Below are 12,989 nucleotides of genomic sequence, written 5' to 3'. Positions count from 1 at the left end.
GTTAGCTAGCTGTATCTCCTGTCCTGCGATCACGTGGTGTGATGTTGTATGCCTGTTTCCTTCTCTTGCGACGACAAATTCGCTCTACATGCATGTGTTCCTTGCAATTATATCTTGATATAAATAAATATTCTCTAGCTAGGGTGTTTTTTTTGTCTCACCAACAAAACTAGGGTTCTTATAATTGGCTGGTAATTCGGGTTACTGGTCTTGCAAGCCTAAAGATGCTACCAGCGGAAATTTCTTTTACATGCCAGTAAGACAAGCAACTTTGTTTTTTTTTTAACGGAGGCAAAAGTTTTGCCTCATCTATTAATTAAGAAGAGAGTGCTCAGTTTTTAGGAGAAAACCGAGCGAAAACCTACAACAACAGGGCCAAGAGCACACCTGCAAGAGAACAACACCAAAAGAATGAAACCTCTGAACCAACTAGAACCTCTGAAGACCCACTAAAAAAACACAACAACCCAAAAAGAGTCAAACAATTAACCGACTTATGAAACTTCTCTTGTTACGGCTCTCTTCCTTCTTATCCTTCTAATAGATACCTATTTAAGAGACTTCTCCACCTTCTTGATCATGTCCTCCGAGACATTACCCGCCAAGACACAGGTAATTTCCTTGCCATAACCAGAGCTAGCTGCCTCCAAACTAGCAAGCAAGCCACAAAACTCCTTTGCAAAAAGAGCCTCTGGGCTAGGATCCAACTCTGCTCCACGGTCCAAAGAGGCGAGGGACTGGCAATGCTCTGACTGCTGGTGAGGGTGTCGTGACCACCTCCGAGGTCCCAAAAGAGCACAACACCGACGGAAGCACCACAGGAGAATCCCCGCACAACTCTTGTAGCTCTGGCGGAATCTGCAACACCGGAGCCAAGAACTCGTCTATGTCCTCGCTCTCAAATTCAGCAGACACAACAGGAGAGATTCGGGCACATGTGTTAACACTCCCGACTTAGCAACCAGCTGCATGTTGGACTCAGGCGAGAGAGACTATCATGTCGACATTAGCACACTTCTCAAGGTCATGCGCCTCAGTCACCAGCATGTCCATGCCCTTGTGCTTAGAGGCAGCCGACACATCAAGCAGCGACGACTGGCCACAAGGAGAGAAACAACCATAGAGCTGCTCTTCCTCAACCACCGACGACTTTTGCTCAGAGGAGTCAAGCGTGACCGAAGCTTGCGCATTGGCGAGCTCCAAACCATCAGAAGAACACGCCACAGCCGACTCGAAAGAATGACCAACACGCGCCAACAACAACTTGAGAGTTGTCACCTCTTCCCGAAGAGGGCGAGACACCTCCTCGACGCGGACGCCAACAACAGCAACTTTGTGCTGACTTCTTTCTTTGAATCTTGCCCCTAATTGGAAAACATCTTGATAGGATAGTATATGATTAGTTGTATAAGTGCATTCCTTGTCAAGAGTGAGAGGTAGCTAGCCACTACCACCAACCATGTGCCTGCGTGCAATACATAATGGCCAGAGCATAAACGAGGTCATAAACTAATCGGGCAAGGTTAGGTGCCGCCACAGTTGGGCACTCACAATTTCACAAAACATACCCATTCTCCAGCTCACCCTCTGGGCGAAGGAAGCTTCAGAATACCCTTCTTCTTGGAGATCATCATTTCGGTTCCTTGACTACTAGAAATGATTTCATCTTCAAAGATATCAAGCAAGTCTTTTCTGATGCAGAAGGAAATCTAGGGAATAAATTGCCATGTTATCCATAGGGCAAAAAGAAAAGGGTATAATAATTTTCAATCATGACTAGATTTTTCGATAAAGGGAATATATTAATATCAAAACGATACCAATTACACCCAGCCTCTGCAACAACGCACCACCCTAATGACACTACGGATGCACACAGCCAAAAAAAGGAAAAGAAAACTAAGAAACAAAAGTCCCGCTATAGTATCTCGGGCCTAACAACAGCAATACATCCACCGCCAAGACAACACCTGAAGTACAGACTCTCCAAAAACGACGCCTCCAAGAAGGGAACGGTGCACTAACACCATCATCGCCCGATCAAAGATCTTAGGTTTTCACCCTGAAGATAGTCCCCGCTCTCAAAACAATGCCTCCAACAAGGTCATTGCCAGGCACAACCAGTTAAGGCCAGACCTTGGATTTTCACCCTGAAAGATAGGACTCTAAACTTCACATGTGTTGTCGCCCCCACTTTCATACCGCTGTTGTGAAGCCCGGAACACCAAGCAAATCCCTCAACAGCGCGGAGATTTGAACCTCCCTTAGCTAGTCCTCCCCTCCGGCCTTCATGAACTTCTCTTCTTCCGATTTTCATCATGGATCCATAGTCACTTGATGTCAACACAGAAAAAGAGCTTCGCGCCGCTCCCTCCAGAACCAATCGGTCGGAATAAAAGCATGGGTGCGCACGACCGAATATCACCGATCCGGCAAACTCCAGGCAAAAAGCACTGTTACATTCGCCGGCGGAGCCTTCTGGAACTCAACACTCCGGCTAGATCACGAGTCCAGGCCTCCAGTAGGTCTTCCTCTTCACGCAAGAGAGACCCTAGGACCACCACCTTTATTCAGGTCGGACCCCCACGTCGGCGACCGTCCGGGCTGGCCATGCCAACCCTCCACCGGCGACTCCGTCGCCGGCTTCCAAGCATCTCCAACTCGCCGCCGGAACGCGGTGATAGATCGATAGATCCACCAACACCAACCGCAGGCCGACCCTCTCCGGCGAAGAAGAGGGCCACCTCCACCGTCGTACCCAAGGCTGCTGCCCCGGGCGACCTCGTGTCGCGGGTGAAACCCGAGATCGCCTCCACTCACCGGAAGAGGCGGGGGGAAATTGGCGCAGGCCAGAGCCTGGCCGCCGCCCACCACCAACCCCTGCCGGAGTGCTGCGGAGCCGACGGGAGGAGGGAGGCCGCAGCGCTGGCCGCCGCCACCCATCCCATGCGCCGGCCTCCAGGGGAGCCGACGGGAGAAGGGGCGCAGGCCGCCGCCGCCCGACTCATCCGCGCGCCCGCCATGCATCGAGGAGGGAGATCCGGCTGCCGTCACCAGGCGTCGGCGAGGAGGAGCCCCCGCCGCCGCCACGCCCCGTGGGACTTTGCCCCGGCGGCGCTACCGGTGGCGGCGGCGGTTAGGCTGGGGTGCGGGAGAAGCGCTTGGGTTAGGCTGGGGTGCGGGAGCGCTTCCTTCTTCTTTGTTCATCTACAATCATGACTAGATTTTTTTTTTTGAGAACGACAATCATGACTAGATAGATAGCATCCATTGGTGCCTCTTTGTGTCGTCTCATAAAAGTTGTCTTAACTTTATTTAAATTTAGATGTATCTAGACACTATTTAGTACGTAGATACACCCAAAATGAAAATAGAAAAGTAAGTTGAGCCAAGACCATAGCTCACTGCATTTGAACAAGTATAGTACTAGCAATGTTAGGTGCCAGAGTTAGTGCTTGCTGACCACAGCAGGTGAACAAGTGAAATAGAGCGACGCTCAATCGGCACAAGACGAGCAATGTGATCTGTAACTTTGTTGATTCCTCGGTCATGGGGTGCTTTTCAGTATTCAAGCAGCAGTAGACAGACCACCTTTCGTAGTATTCGCTCATCGCTTTCCAAAAGAAAAAGCTGACCTACTATTATGACCTTTGATATTATCATACTTTATGTTAGTATTATAAAGTATTTCCTACGATTCATATTACTTGATACATGCCAGAAAAAGCAGAAGTTGTACGCACGTTGGGTTGTGCCTTCTCTTTCGTATGTTAGTTGGGCACCAACGAATGCCTTTTCGTAACTGTGAGTTTGTAGTGCTTCCACGCCTCCACGCACTCCATGTTATGTTTGGACATGCACGTTGGGCTAAGCGGCCTGTGCCACCGACTAGTAGTAGTCTATGAGAATACATTTTTCTTCAAAAAAAACTTGTACTCCTTACAAGAATAATACTGGGTATGAAGTTATTGAGGCACCAGTATCACTGCATCCGGTACCACAAAATCAAAAATCTAACCCAGCTTTTTTATCCTTTCCTTCATTTTCATTCATATGGAAAAAAGAAAGGGGTATAACAACTACACAGCTCAGAAACCTAGCTTTACTAAACCGAGTTACATCATGATATGCTTGTCCAAAATTCTGCACACACAAAAGAAACTACACATGGTCGTAGGGGATCTCAACACTACACAGTGACGAATACTAACAAAACAACTGAGCCAACAAACAACCTCAGCTAATCAGAGCCATTCCTTCGGATTTATGCACGCATCCAGAAGTTTCCACTCTTCAGTCCCTTCTTCAGGTTTCTGCAAACAAAAATGGCATGTTAGCGAACTCACGGGGCCTTGAGGATGGCAAGGATGGTAAGGATGATACTCCCTCCGATCCATAATAAGTGTCATGATTTTAGTCCAAATTTGAAGAAATTTGAACTAGAACCAGTATGCCACTTATTATGGATCGGTGGGAGTACTTAAGATCCCTCTCCATGACCCCTTGGTGAAAATTTAACAATCCAGATAGTACGCATAAGGAACATTTTAGCTTACATGGTCATACTCCCATCGGGCTGTAAGTGGTAGAGAGACAAGTATACTTTCGATCCTTCCACCAGTCTTGAGTCCAAATGTGGTACCACGATCATAAACCTTCAAAAGTAGCATATATTAAAACCAGAAGAAAGAAACCACAGCAAGATTGTAACTTGTGACTGCGTCCATATAAGCTCCGCTTACAAGGTTGAACTCCACATAGCGGCCTCTCCGCAGTTGCTGCCATGCCTTGTGCTCCTCGTTAAATGGGGTGTCTTTGCGACGTTCTATGATGGGTAAGTATGCAGGAATTACAGAACCGGCACACTCTGCAGAAAGAGAAGGCAAAAATAAGTCTCTTTGTTTTTTTTTTCGAGAAAACGCAAAGGACCTTTGCGCTTCATTTCATTGAAAAGGTAGAAGTTTGTTTACAGGTCTCCTAGGAGACAGATTGCATGAACTAAAAATATTCTAGTGTACATCCCAATCTGGAGGGAGCACAACTCTAAGCCCAAGGGCGCCAGCTTGAGCCCATAAGGTAGCCTCCTCCTTGACCTTGGCCATCAGCTGCTGGGTGCATGGCTGTGCCCTATCGAAGACGCAGTCGTTTCTATGCTTCCATATCATCCATGGTATCAGCAGGGCAGCGGTTCCCAGTCCCTTGCGCAGCGGTTTCGGGGTTGCTTGCAAAGCTTCGTCAAGCCAATTGGTTAGCGTGGCGTCGTTGTTGCTAGGGATTCTGCAGGTCATCCGTAGCCACGACAGCGCCTCGTGCCAAATTTGCTTGGAGAAGGGACACTCGATCAGCAGGTGTCGCACGTTCTCCGGGTCTTGGTCACAAAGCAAACACCTTGGGTGGTGCTGCAGCCCACATCTTGCCAGCCGTGCCGCGGTCCAACACCGGTCTTGTAGGGCGAGCCAGGTGAAATTTTTTACCTTGGGTGGTGCCCAGAATTTCCAGGTGTGCCTCCAGGAGGGCGATGGCGTCGAGCCATGGAACGTGGCCGTGTAGGCAGAGTGCACGGTGTACTAGCCGCTGGCGGTCCACTTCCAGAGCAAGCGATCGGTTTCGTCGCTGAGAATGGTTCCTGTGACCCTTAGCCATAGCTGCAGATATTCGCCATCTCCTGGACCCCAACAGCACCGTGGATGTCCCTTGCCCAGGAGTTGTCGTGCAGCCCATCAGACACCGTCCTTGCCTGGCGCCGGCGTTTGGGTATGCAAGCATATAGCGCTGGTGCAATCTCCCGTATGGAGCGGCCTTCGATCCAACGATCATCCCAAAACCTCGCGGTGCGTCCATCGCCGAGGGTCATCGTGGTAGAGACAAAGAAGAGCGCGCGTTCGTTGTCCGTGAACTGCATCTCCATGCCACTCCAAGCACGCCGGTCGTCCGTGCGGCTGAGCCACAGCCAACGGAGGCGCAGCGATAAGCTGGTCCTCTCCAGGTCATGAATGCCGAGGCCGCCGAGGGAGATGGGCCGAGCCACCCGCTGCTAGTTTACGTGGCAATGCCCTCCATTGGCTGCCGCGCGCCCCGCCCAAAGGAAGCCTCGCTCGATTTTAATGATGAGCTTGAGTATCTTCCTAGAGGGTGCGAGGACAAGCAGCTGATGAATGGGAATCGCCCCGAGCACAGATTTCACCATCACGAGCCGGCCTGCCTTGTCCATGAGATGAGCTTTCCAGGTTGGCAGCCTATTTGCGATTCGGTCGATCACAGGTTGCATCTGGATGCTTGTGGGCTTCCGGATGGTAAGAGGAATTCCCATGTAGGTTAGGGGCAGGTCGACGATGGGGCAGGCTAGCCTTACGACGGCGGGTTCCACCTCCCCGGGAGCACACTTGATGAGCGTGGCAGTGCTTTTGCTATAATTGACGCATAGACCGGATGCTCGGCCGAACAGCTTGAGCAGCTCCTTCACGACCTCCACTTCCTCCAATAGTGGATGGCAGAATAGGATCATGTCGTCCGCGTAGAGCAAAATTGACGGGGTCACAGGGTGCAGCTGCCGGAGGACGCCAAGCTCGGTGGCGTGGCGGAACAGGCGTCCCAAGGTGTCGACGGTGAGGACGAACAGCTGTGAAGACGGCGGATCGCCTTGGCGAAGACCTCGTCGGTGCCAAATCGCAGGGCCTGGTTCTCCGTTGAGGAGCACTCTGGTGCTGGCCGAGGTGAGCAGGATCGCCAGTCAAGGAATCGGTCTCCAAACCCATAGCATCGAAGTGCCTCGAAGAGGAAGGGCCAGGACAAGGAGTCGAAAGCGCGAGCCAGGTCGAGCTTGATCAGTACCCGTGGGTCTCCCAGCTGATGCAGAAGGCGAGCGGATTGGCGCACCAGGACGAAATTATCGTGGAGGCTGCGGCCGCCGACGAACACATTCTGGACTGGGCTGACGAGGCGGTCGAGTCTGGGGGCAAGCCGCAAGAAGAGGACCTTGGCGAATAACTTGGCCACCAGGTGAATAAGGCTTATGGGCCTGTAGTCAGGCAGAGTGCTTGCGCCAGCGTTCTTGGGCAAAAGGGTTAGCAGGGCCTGATTAAGCCGTGCAAAACCGCGCCCACGAAGCTCATACAGCTGCTGGAACGCGGCGACAATGTCGCCCTTGATGATGCCCCAACACGCGCGGAGGAATTTCGCAGTGTATCCGTCTGGCCCGGGCGCCTTGCGTGAAGGGAGGCGCTTCACAGCCTTCCAAATTTCTTCCTCGCTGAAGGGAGCCACGAGATCATGTAGGGTGCCGTCTGGTTCGATGAGATCGTCGAGGTTGAGCGTGCAATCGCGGCCCTGGTCAGTACCCAGCAGGTCGTCAAAGTGGTGGTACGCCGTCGCGGCCATCTCCGCATGATCAGTGATGACTCTGTCGTCGACCGATAGTGCATACACACGGTTCTTGTGCCGGCGATAAGAGCATTGCCGGTGGAAGAAGGACGTGTTCGCGTCTCCATCCTTAAGGGAAGCGATCCTTGCGCGCTGTCTCGCGATGGTTCTTTCGAGGGACGCCAAGCCTAGGTAGGCCCTCTTGATCTCTTTGCGCAACCAATCCTCGTTCGGCGTGAGCTAGCTGGTCACTTAGGCTTTGTCAAATTGCAGCAGTAGTAGCCTGGAGATGGCCATCTTGTCTCGCACATTTCCGACAGTTAAGAATTGCTCTAATAGCATTCTTTTTGGTCAACGAGCTAGTCCAACTAAGAGAGTGACTGCAGAACAGGTGTACCAAGCTAATTGAATACAATTCACTCCATCTTTACTAATCATGCAAGGACTAATGAGTTTTACCTGTAGCAAAGTTCAGAAGCATGTCTTGGTCATAATCGTTAAGATCATCAAAAAATATTCCGCCAAGCCCACGTCTTTCATTACGGTGCTGCATTGGAAGAAAAACTATGAGCACCTGAACTCTCGTATGGAACCATTAATTGTTCACCAAGAATATCCTAGCCGATAACAAATAATATCTCCTTTCTGGGATAACCAATTACCCAGTACAATTATGCAGCAACATTATCGAGATTTATTTTTTATAGGAAAACTATAGGTGTTCGAACCAAATCATCAATTAACACATACTTATGTAAACTCGTGCAATTGCAAAAGGAATATGCATCAAACTCTATATTATACACCTGAGTATATCCTAATATTTAGGGCATCAAGTGAAAAACTCAACATACCTTAATATAGAAATAATCATCGCACCACTTTTTGAATCTTGGGTAAAAACTTGGATCAAACTTATCACAAGCTTGTTTTTGAACCTGAAATCAGATAACAAAACATGAAAATGACTTATGTTCCACAAACAGAATCACCATCTGAAGTGTTCAACTGTCAAGAGTACTTATTAATCAACATGAATTATCATGCGCTCTCTTCAGTTTCTGCTATTCTAATTCTTCCCAAGGTTTACATCATACAAGATTCTTGCCCATTAAACATTCTCTCCTTGTAAACCATCAATCAAATTTAAAATTGTGCAAATATGGGTTCAAGAAGGTGCAGGTGGTTATGCCCAATGGGTTGGATCACCAACTATGTGTAAGGTGCTGTGTGAAAACCAAATAATGGTATAACAAGTCATTAACAACCCCTTCAGGGCAGGATTTGAGATAAAAAAAAAGGCAATTAAATCACAAATAGGCATAGCATTATTATTAGAAATAATAACCAGAAAGGACCCCAGATAGCATAATACTACTAATATGATCAGAAATTGGATGGGGGCCCTATAATTGGGTGCATTGATATGAACTGTTGACATACAGAATGAAAATGCTTCACATCCTCTTCAATGAGATACGACGGAGTCAAATCGGTACCACCTCCAAACCACCATGATCTTGGTGCACCAGGTACATCTACAGTTAAAATTATAGCCTATGAGTATCACGGATCGCAGTTCCTAACAATGAAAAACATTTTATTGTCTTAAATTAAATGCGACTTAAGCCTAAATTTCTTACAGAGATGGCCATGGTAATTTTGAATTTTACCCTTTATAGTAATTTTGCAGAGTACCCGTAGAGATAATTTGAGAGCCTAATTTTGTACTATTATCTTAAGGCAAACATTAATGTGTAATCCCATGTGCATTGTGGGCCTTTATACATCAATTGGTGTACATATTAAACTGTATGCAGAAAATTAGATAATGATTAACTAACGGCGGTACCCGCAGATCCTCTTGTTTCTTTCCAAATGGACTAAACATTCTTTTTTGTCACTTTGTTCCATTGGAAAAGGATCGGGTCGAGCAAACAGGGATCGAAAGCTGGGCTCTTCCTAACCGTTTCTACACTGTGCATAGGGAAAGAAAGAGGGGAGGATATATGATGAAATGGACCTGCACTAGACAAATTACATAATGAATTTGAAAATTTACTAGCATATATACCTTTCGGTGCATCTGTTTCAAAATAACGGTAGTTGAAATGCAATGTTGGAGCAAACGGATTCTTTGGATGAAGAACCTGAAAGTTTAAACGATCACCATTAATACACCTCCAAGTCTCCAACTATGGTGTGATACTACTAGAAAGTAATCCAATGAATAAAAATTAGAAGTGTTGAACAAACATACAAAGTCTTAGCAAAAGAATACGTTAGGAGATAAACAAAGCTGTAGCACAAAACTAAATGATTAATTGAGCAGTGCTTAGGATACAAAAAAAACAGAGAGAAGAGGAGATGGCACAGGCTAACCTCTAATCAGGGGTAACTCTACCTAACTGCAACAGGTCTCACGAAATTTGTAAAATGATGGTATCAACAAGCATCCTCTCGGGAAGCTAATACTGTTGATGAACATCTTATTTTTATATAAACTCATTATTCAACTGCATTTAGTTGCAAATTCACGCCTTCTAAATATTTGCAGCAAATGGATCAGACACTACAGTTCCTCAACTACAGCACAAGTTTAACTACTCAAACATAAATATAAATAATTGAGTACTATGGACATCATAAAGATGAAAAAATTTCATGGCACTGGAATGTGAACAGTCAAGAGCTCTTACTAAGCTGGATGATCTGCTTAAAATTTACGCACGTCCTGGTGTCTAAAGGTCAATACAGCTCCTCAACTACAGCACGATATGCTACCCAAATATGAATCAAAATACTTGAGTACTATGGTCAATTGGTCACCATAAAGATGAAAAAATTCATGGCATAGGAAGGTGAACAGTCAAGAGCTCTTACTAAGCCCAATGATCTGCTTAAAATTTAGGCACGTCCTGGTGTCTAAAGGTCAATATAGTTGCAATGTGCCACCTATAGGCACAATTGAGGGCACCGATGCTCAAAATGTCAAGCATTGCAATGTCGAAAACTGAAAAATTACGTCCTAATTCTAAGCAGATCCAACTTTTCATGGCAATGCACCAGGGAAGCGAGCTCTTACCGAGCTAATGCCAGCGGCGAAGAAGGGCACCGGCCCAGCCTTGTGCCCATCCGCCGCCCCGTTCTTCGCGGCGCCCTTGGCCGCGCGGTAGGCGTCCGGGGGCATGACCCCGTAGACGACCGAGACGTTCACCCCGGCCTTCTCGAACACGTCCCCGTCCTGGAGCACCCGGCTGATGCCCCCGCCGCCGCCGGGGCGCGACCAGACGTCCTCCACGAAGCGCGCCCCGCTGCCGTCGGCCTCCTCGAGCGCGGCGCAGATCTCGCCCTGCACCCGCCGGATCATGCCCTCGAACCGCTCGCGCACGGACCCGGACCCCGCCCCCGCGCCGTCCTCCCGCAGGAACGTCGGCGGCGCCTCGTTCTCCGGCACCTCCTTCTCGATCGCGACCGCCGCGCGCACGCGCAGCGCGCGGCGGCCCGGGAGGCGGGGCGAGGGGAAGGACGCCTGGGACGTCCTGCGGGCGCGCGCCGCGGCGGGTGTGAGGGCGGCTAGGGTCTGGGACGGGGTGGTGAGGAGAGAGGATGCCATGGTGGGTGTGTGCCGGCTGCGTGGGGTTCGGGACGCCGCGGCGGAGGTTTATTAAGCGGCGGTGGCTTGCCGCCGGTGGGCGGCGCGGGATGCGGCCCGCGGTTTTGGTGGTGGGAGGAGTCAAAGGGAGGGAAGCGGGTGAGGAGGTGCGGGACGGGAGCGGAGTTGGTTTATGCCGCTGGTCTCGAGGGGATAAGGAAATGGATTATGTTTTGGCCCATGGAAATTTCAGAATCTGGATGCAAGTACGTATGTAGCAAAAGGAAATGGTTTCTAAGGGTCTATTTAATTCACAAGATTTAAGAACTCATAACTAGAAAAACATATAGAAATTGTATGTCATAAAATGTGAAATTTCATGGAAATCGGAAACTCGTGAGATTTTTCGTCGTGCCACATGAAAAAACACAATTTTGGTGAAGGCTAAGGGTTTTGTGTATTCGTCGTATAAAAAAAACTAATTCATAGAGAAAAATCAAAACTAACGCACAAATGTCTTTGAACGAAACAGGTTAGAGAGCACATATGAAGTTCAAAAAAAGATCATTTTGCCAGACCAAGTTATTCAATAGTACTTCCTCCTATCCCTTTTAATTGATTGTACTAAATCCGAGTCAATTACTAAAAGGGATCGAAGGGCGTAGCATTTAATGGCACTTTCATTTTGGATTTCAGTTTAATTACTACATTTTTTCAAAGAATAAGGGGCGCACACACGTATTCTAAGGCAAACTATGACCATAAAAAATAAGCAACAAAATCTTGATTATCATATGTAATTAGTATCGTCGGATTCATATTGAAAAGTACTTTCTAACGATGTTGATTTCATACAAACAATGTTTATATATTTAAAGCAATTCTTGGTCAAACAAAAAAAACACGAAATACGAGGATGCCTTATTACTTGAAATAGAGGGAGTATTTTCCATGTCATGTTTTGTGTATCATTGGTGACACATATGAAGGATACAGATGGGTCGCCTTGAATAAAATAGAAACCCACGGCTTTATTCGGTCTTCGTGTTATTGTTGTGTCCGTATTTAGTTGCCACTGAAATATTTATGTTGTTTTGGTCCCGCAGATTGTCTTCTCTAGTTATGGTTTTTGGTTTTGTCTATGATTTTTATATTCCATTCTTATGTACTCGCAATCTTTTTTTTTTTTGCGATGGAGTTTGTTCACAATTATTATTGAAACATTCATATAAGAAGAAATGGCCAAACTCGGAAATCGAAGAGTACTTTCATGCCAAAACGTCATATGCTTACTGATGGATGGAGCAATAAGCAGCAAAGTGCACGTACATGCTTTACAAAAACATTTGTGGATTTGTATGACATTAATCAAACCGTTATATTCTCTTTCTACAAAACGGATGACCTAGGTAATAAATCTGAAACCAACCAGCACCCACAATCTTCTTCTCATCAGATGTCAGCTTTACAAGCAAATCGCAATCACAATTCTCGAATCATTTTCACGATGTCATGGATGTTGCTGTCATCCACTGCGAACTGGCGTAAACAGTTTATTCATATGCACCGAAAAAGGACAGCTACTCCTGTCGTCCGAAAATTTCTATACCAACCTCATGTCCTGCCTCTGGTTCTGACTTTTTAGGGCGGAAACGGAAAACAGTGGTCGGGCGTTGAAACTTTGCATGACGTACTGGACTGCAGGACCGGGTTTTTGTAAGTTCAGTACTGTATAATTAATTGTAAGTTTGCAACAATCTACTACCTTCAAACTGGTTTAGGAGGATATTACTTATTTCAAGAAAAAATTTAAACCATTAATTTGGTCGACAAAATATGTGCCACAAAAGTTATACTCATATTTTTTATGACATATATCTCATATTTTATTGACTAAATTAGTAGTTAATTTTCTTAAAAATATATAATACCCTAATAAATCGGTACGAAGGAAGGAAGTAAACCGAATGATGAACCAATATCCACGGTGCTGACCTGCTCAACTTTCGTGTGCAATGACACGTTTTTCAGGCTA

General features: G+C 47.2%; 1 protein-coding gene across 1 annotated transcript; it reads right to left on the bottom strand.

The window, feature by feature from the left end:
- Positions 1-4,005: 4,005 nt before the first annotated feature.
- Positions 4,006-11,099, bottom strand: LOC124676721 (oxygen-dependent coproporphyrinogen-III oxidase, chloroplastic-like). Its single transcript, XM_047212757.1, has 8 exons — positions 10,445-11,099; positions 9,434-9,509; positions 8,803-8,897; positions 8,214-8,297; positions 7,819-7,906; positions 4,743-4,867; positions 4,557-4,655; positions 4,006-4,313 (listed from the first exon to the last, which is right to left on the bottom strand). The coding sequence occupies exons 1-8, from the start codon at positions 10,973-10,975 to the stop codon at positions 4,245-4,247; spliced, it is 1,167 nt and encodes a 388-aa protein (XP_047068713.1). The 5' UTR covers positions 10,976-11,099; the 3' UTR covers positions 4,006-4,244.
- Between the last annotated feature and the right edge of the window lie 1,890 nt (positions 11,100-12,989).

The sequence above is a fragment of the Lolium rigidum genome, chromosome 7, assembly GCF_022539505.1.
Source record: "Lolium rigidum isolate FL_2022 chromosome 7, APGP_CSIRO_Lrig_0.1, whole genome shotgun sequence".
In the NCBI taxonomy this organism is placed as follows: Eukaryota; Viridiplantae; Streptophyta; class Magnoliopsida; order Poales; family Poaceae; genus Lolium; species Lolium rigidum.
Note: the sequence above shows the minus strand (reverse complement) of the source record. Positions and strands in the feature narration are given on the sequence as shown.

Bases quoted from the DNA above. Each gene is read 5' to 3' on its own strand.
- LOC124676721 (XM_047212757.1), bottom strand. From the start codon at position 10,975: ATGGCATCCTCTCTCCTCACCACCCCGTCCCAGACCCTAGCCGCCCTC. The intron at 9,510-10,444 runs GTAAGAGCTCGC...TTAAACTTTCAG, and splicing joins TCGCCGCTGGCATTAGCTCG to GTTCTTCATCCAAAGAATCC. The intron at 8,898-9,433 runs GTATATATGCTA...TTTTAACTGTAG, and splicing joins TGAAACAGATGCACCGAAAG to ATGTACCTGGTGCACCAAGA.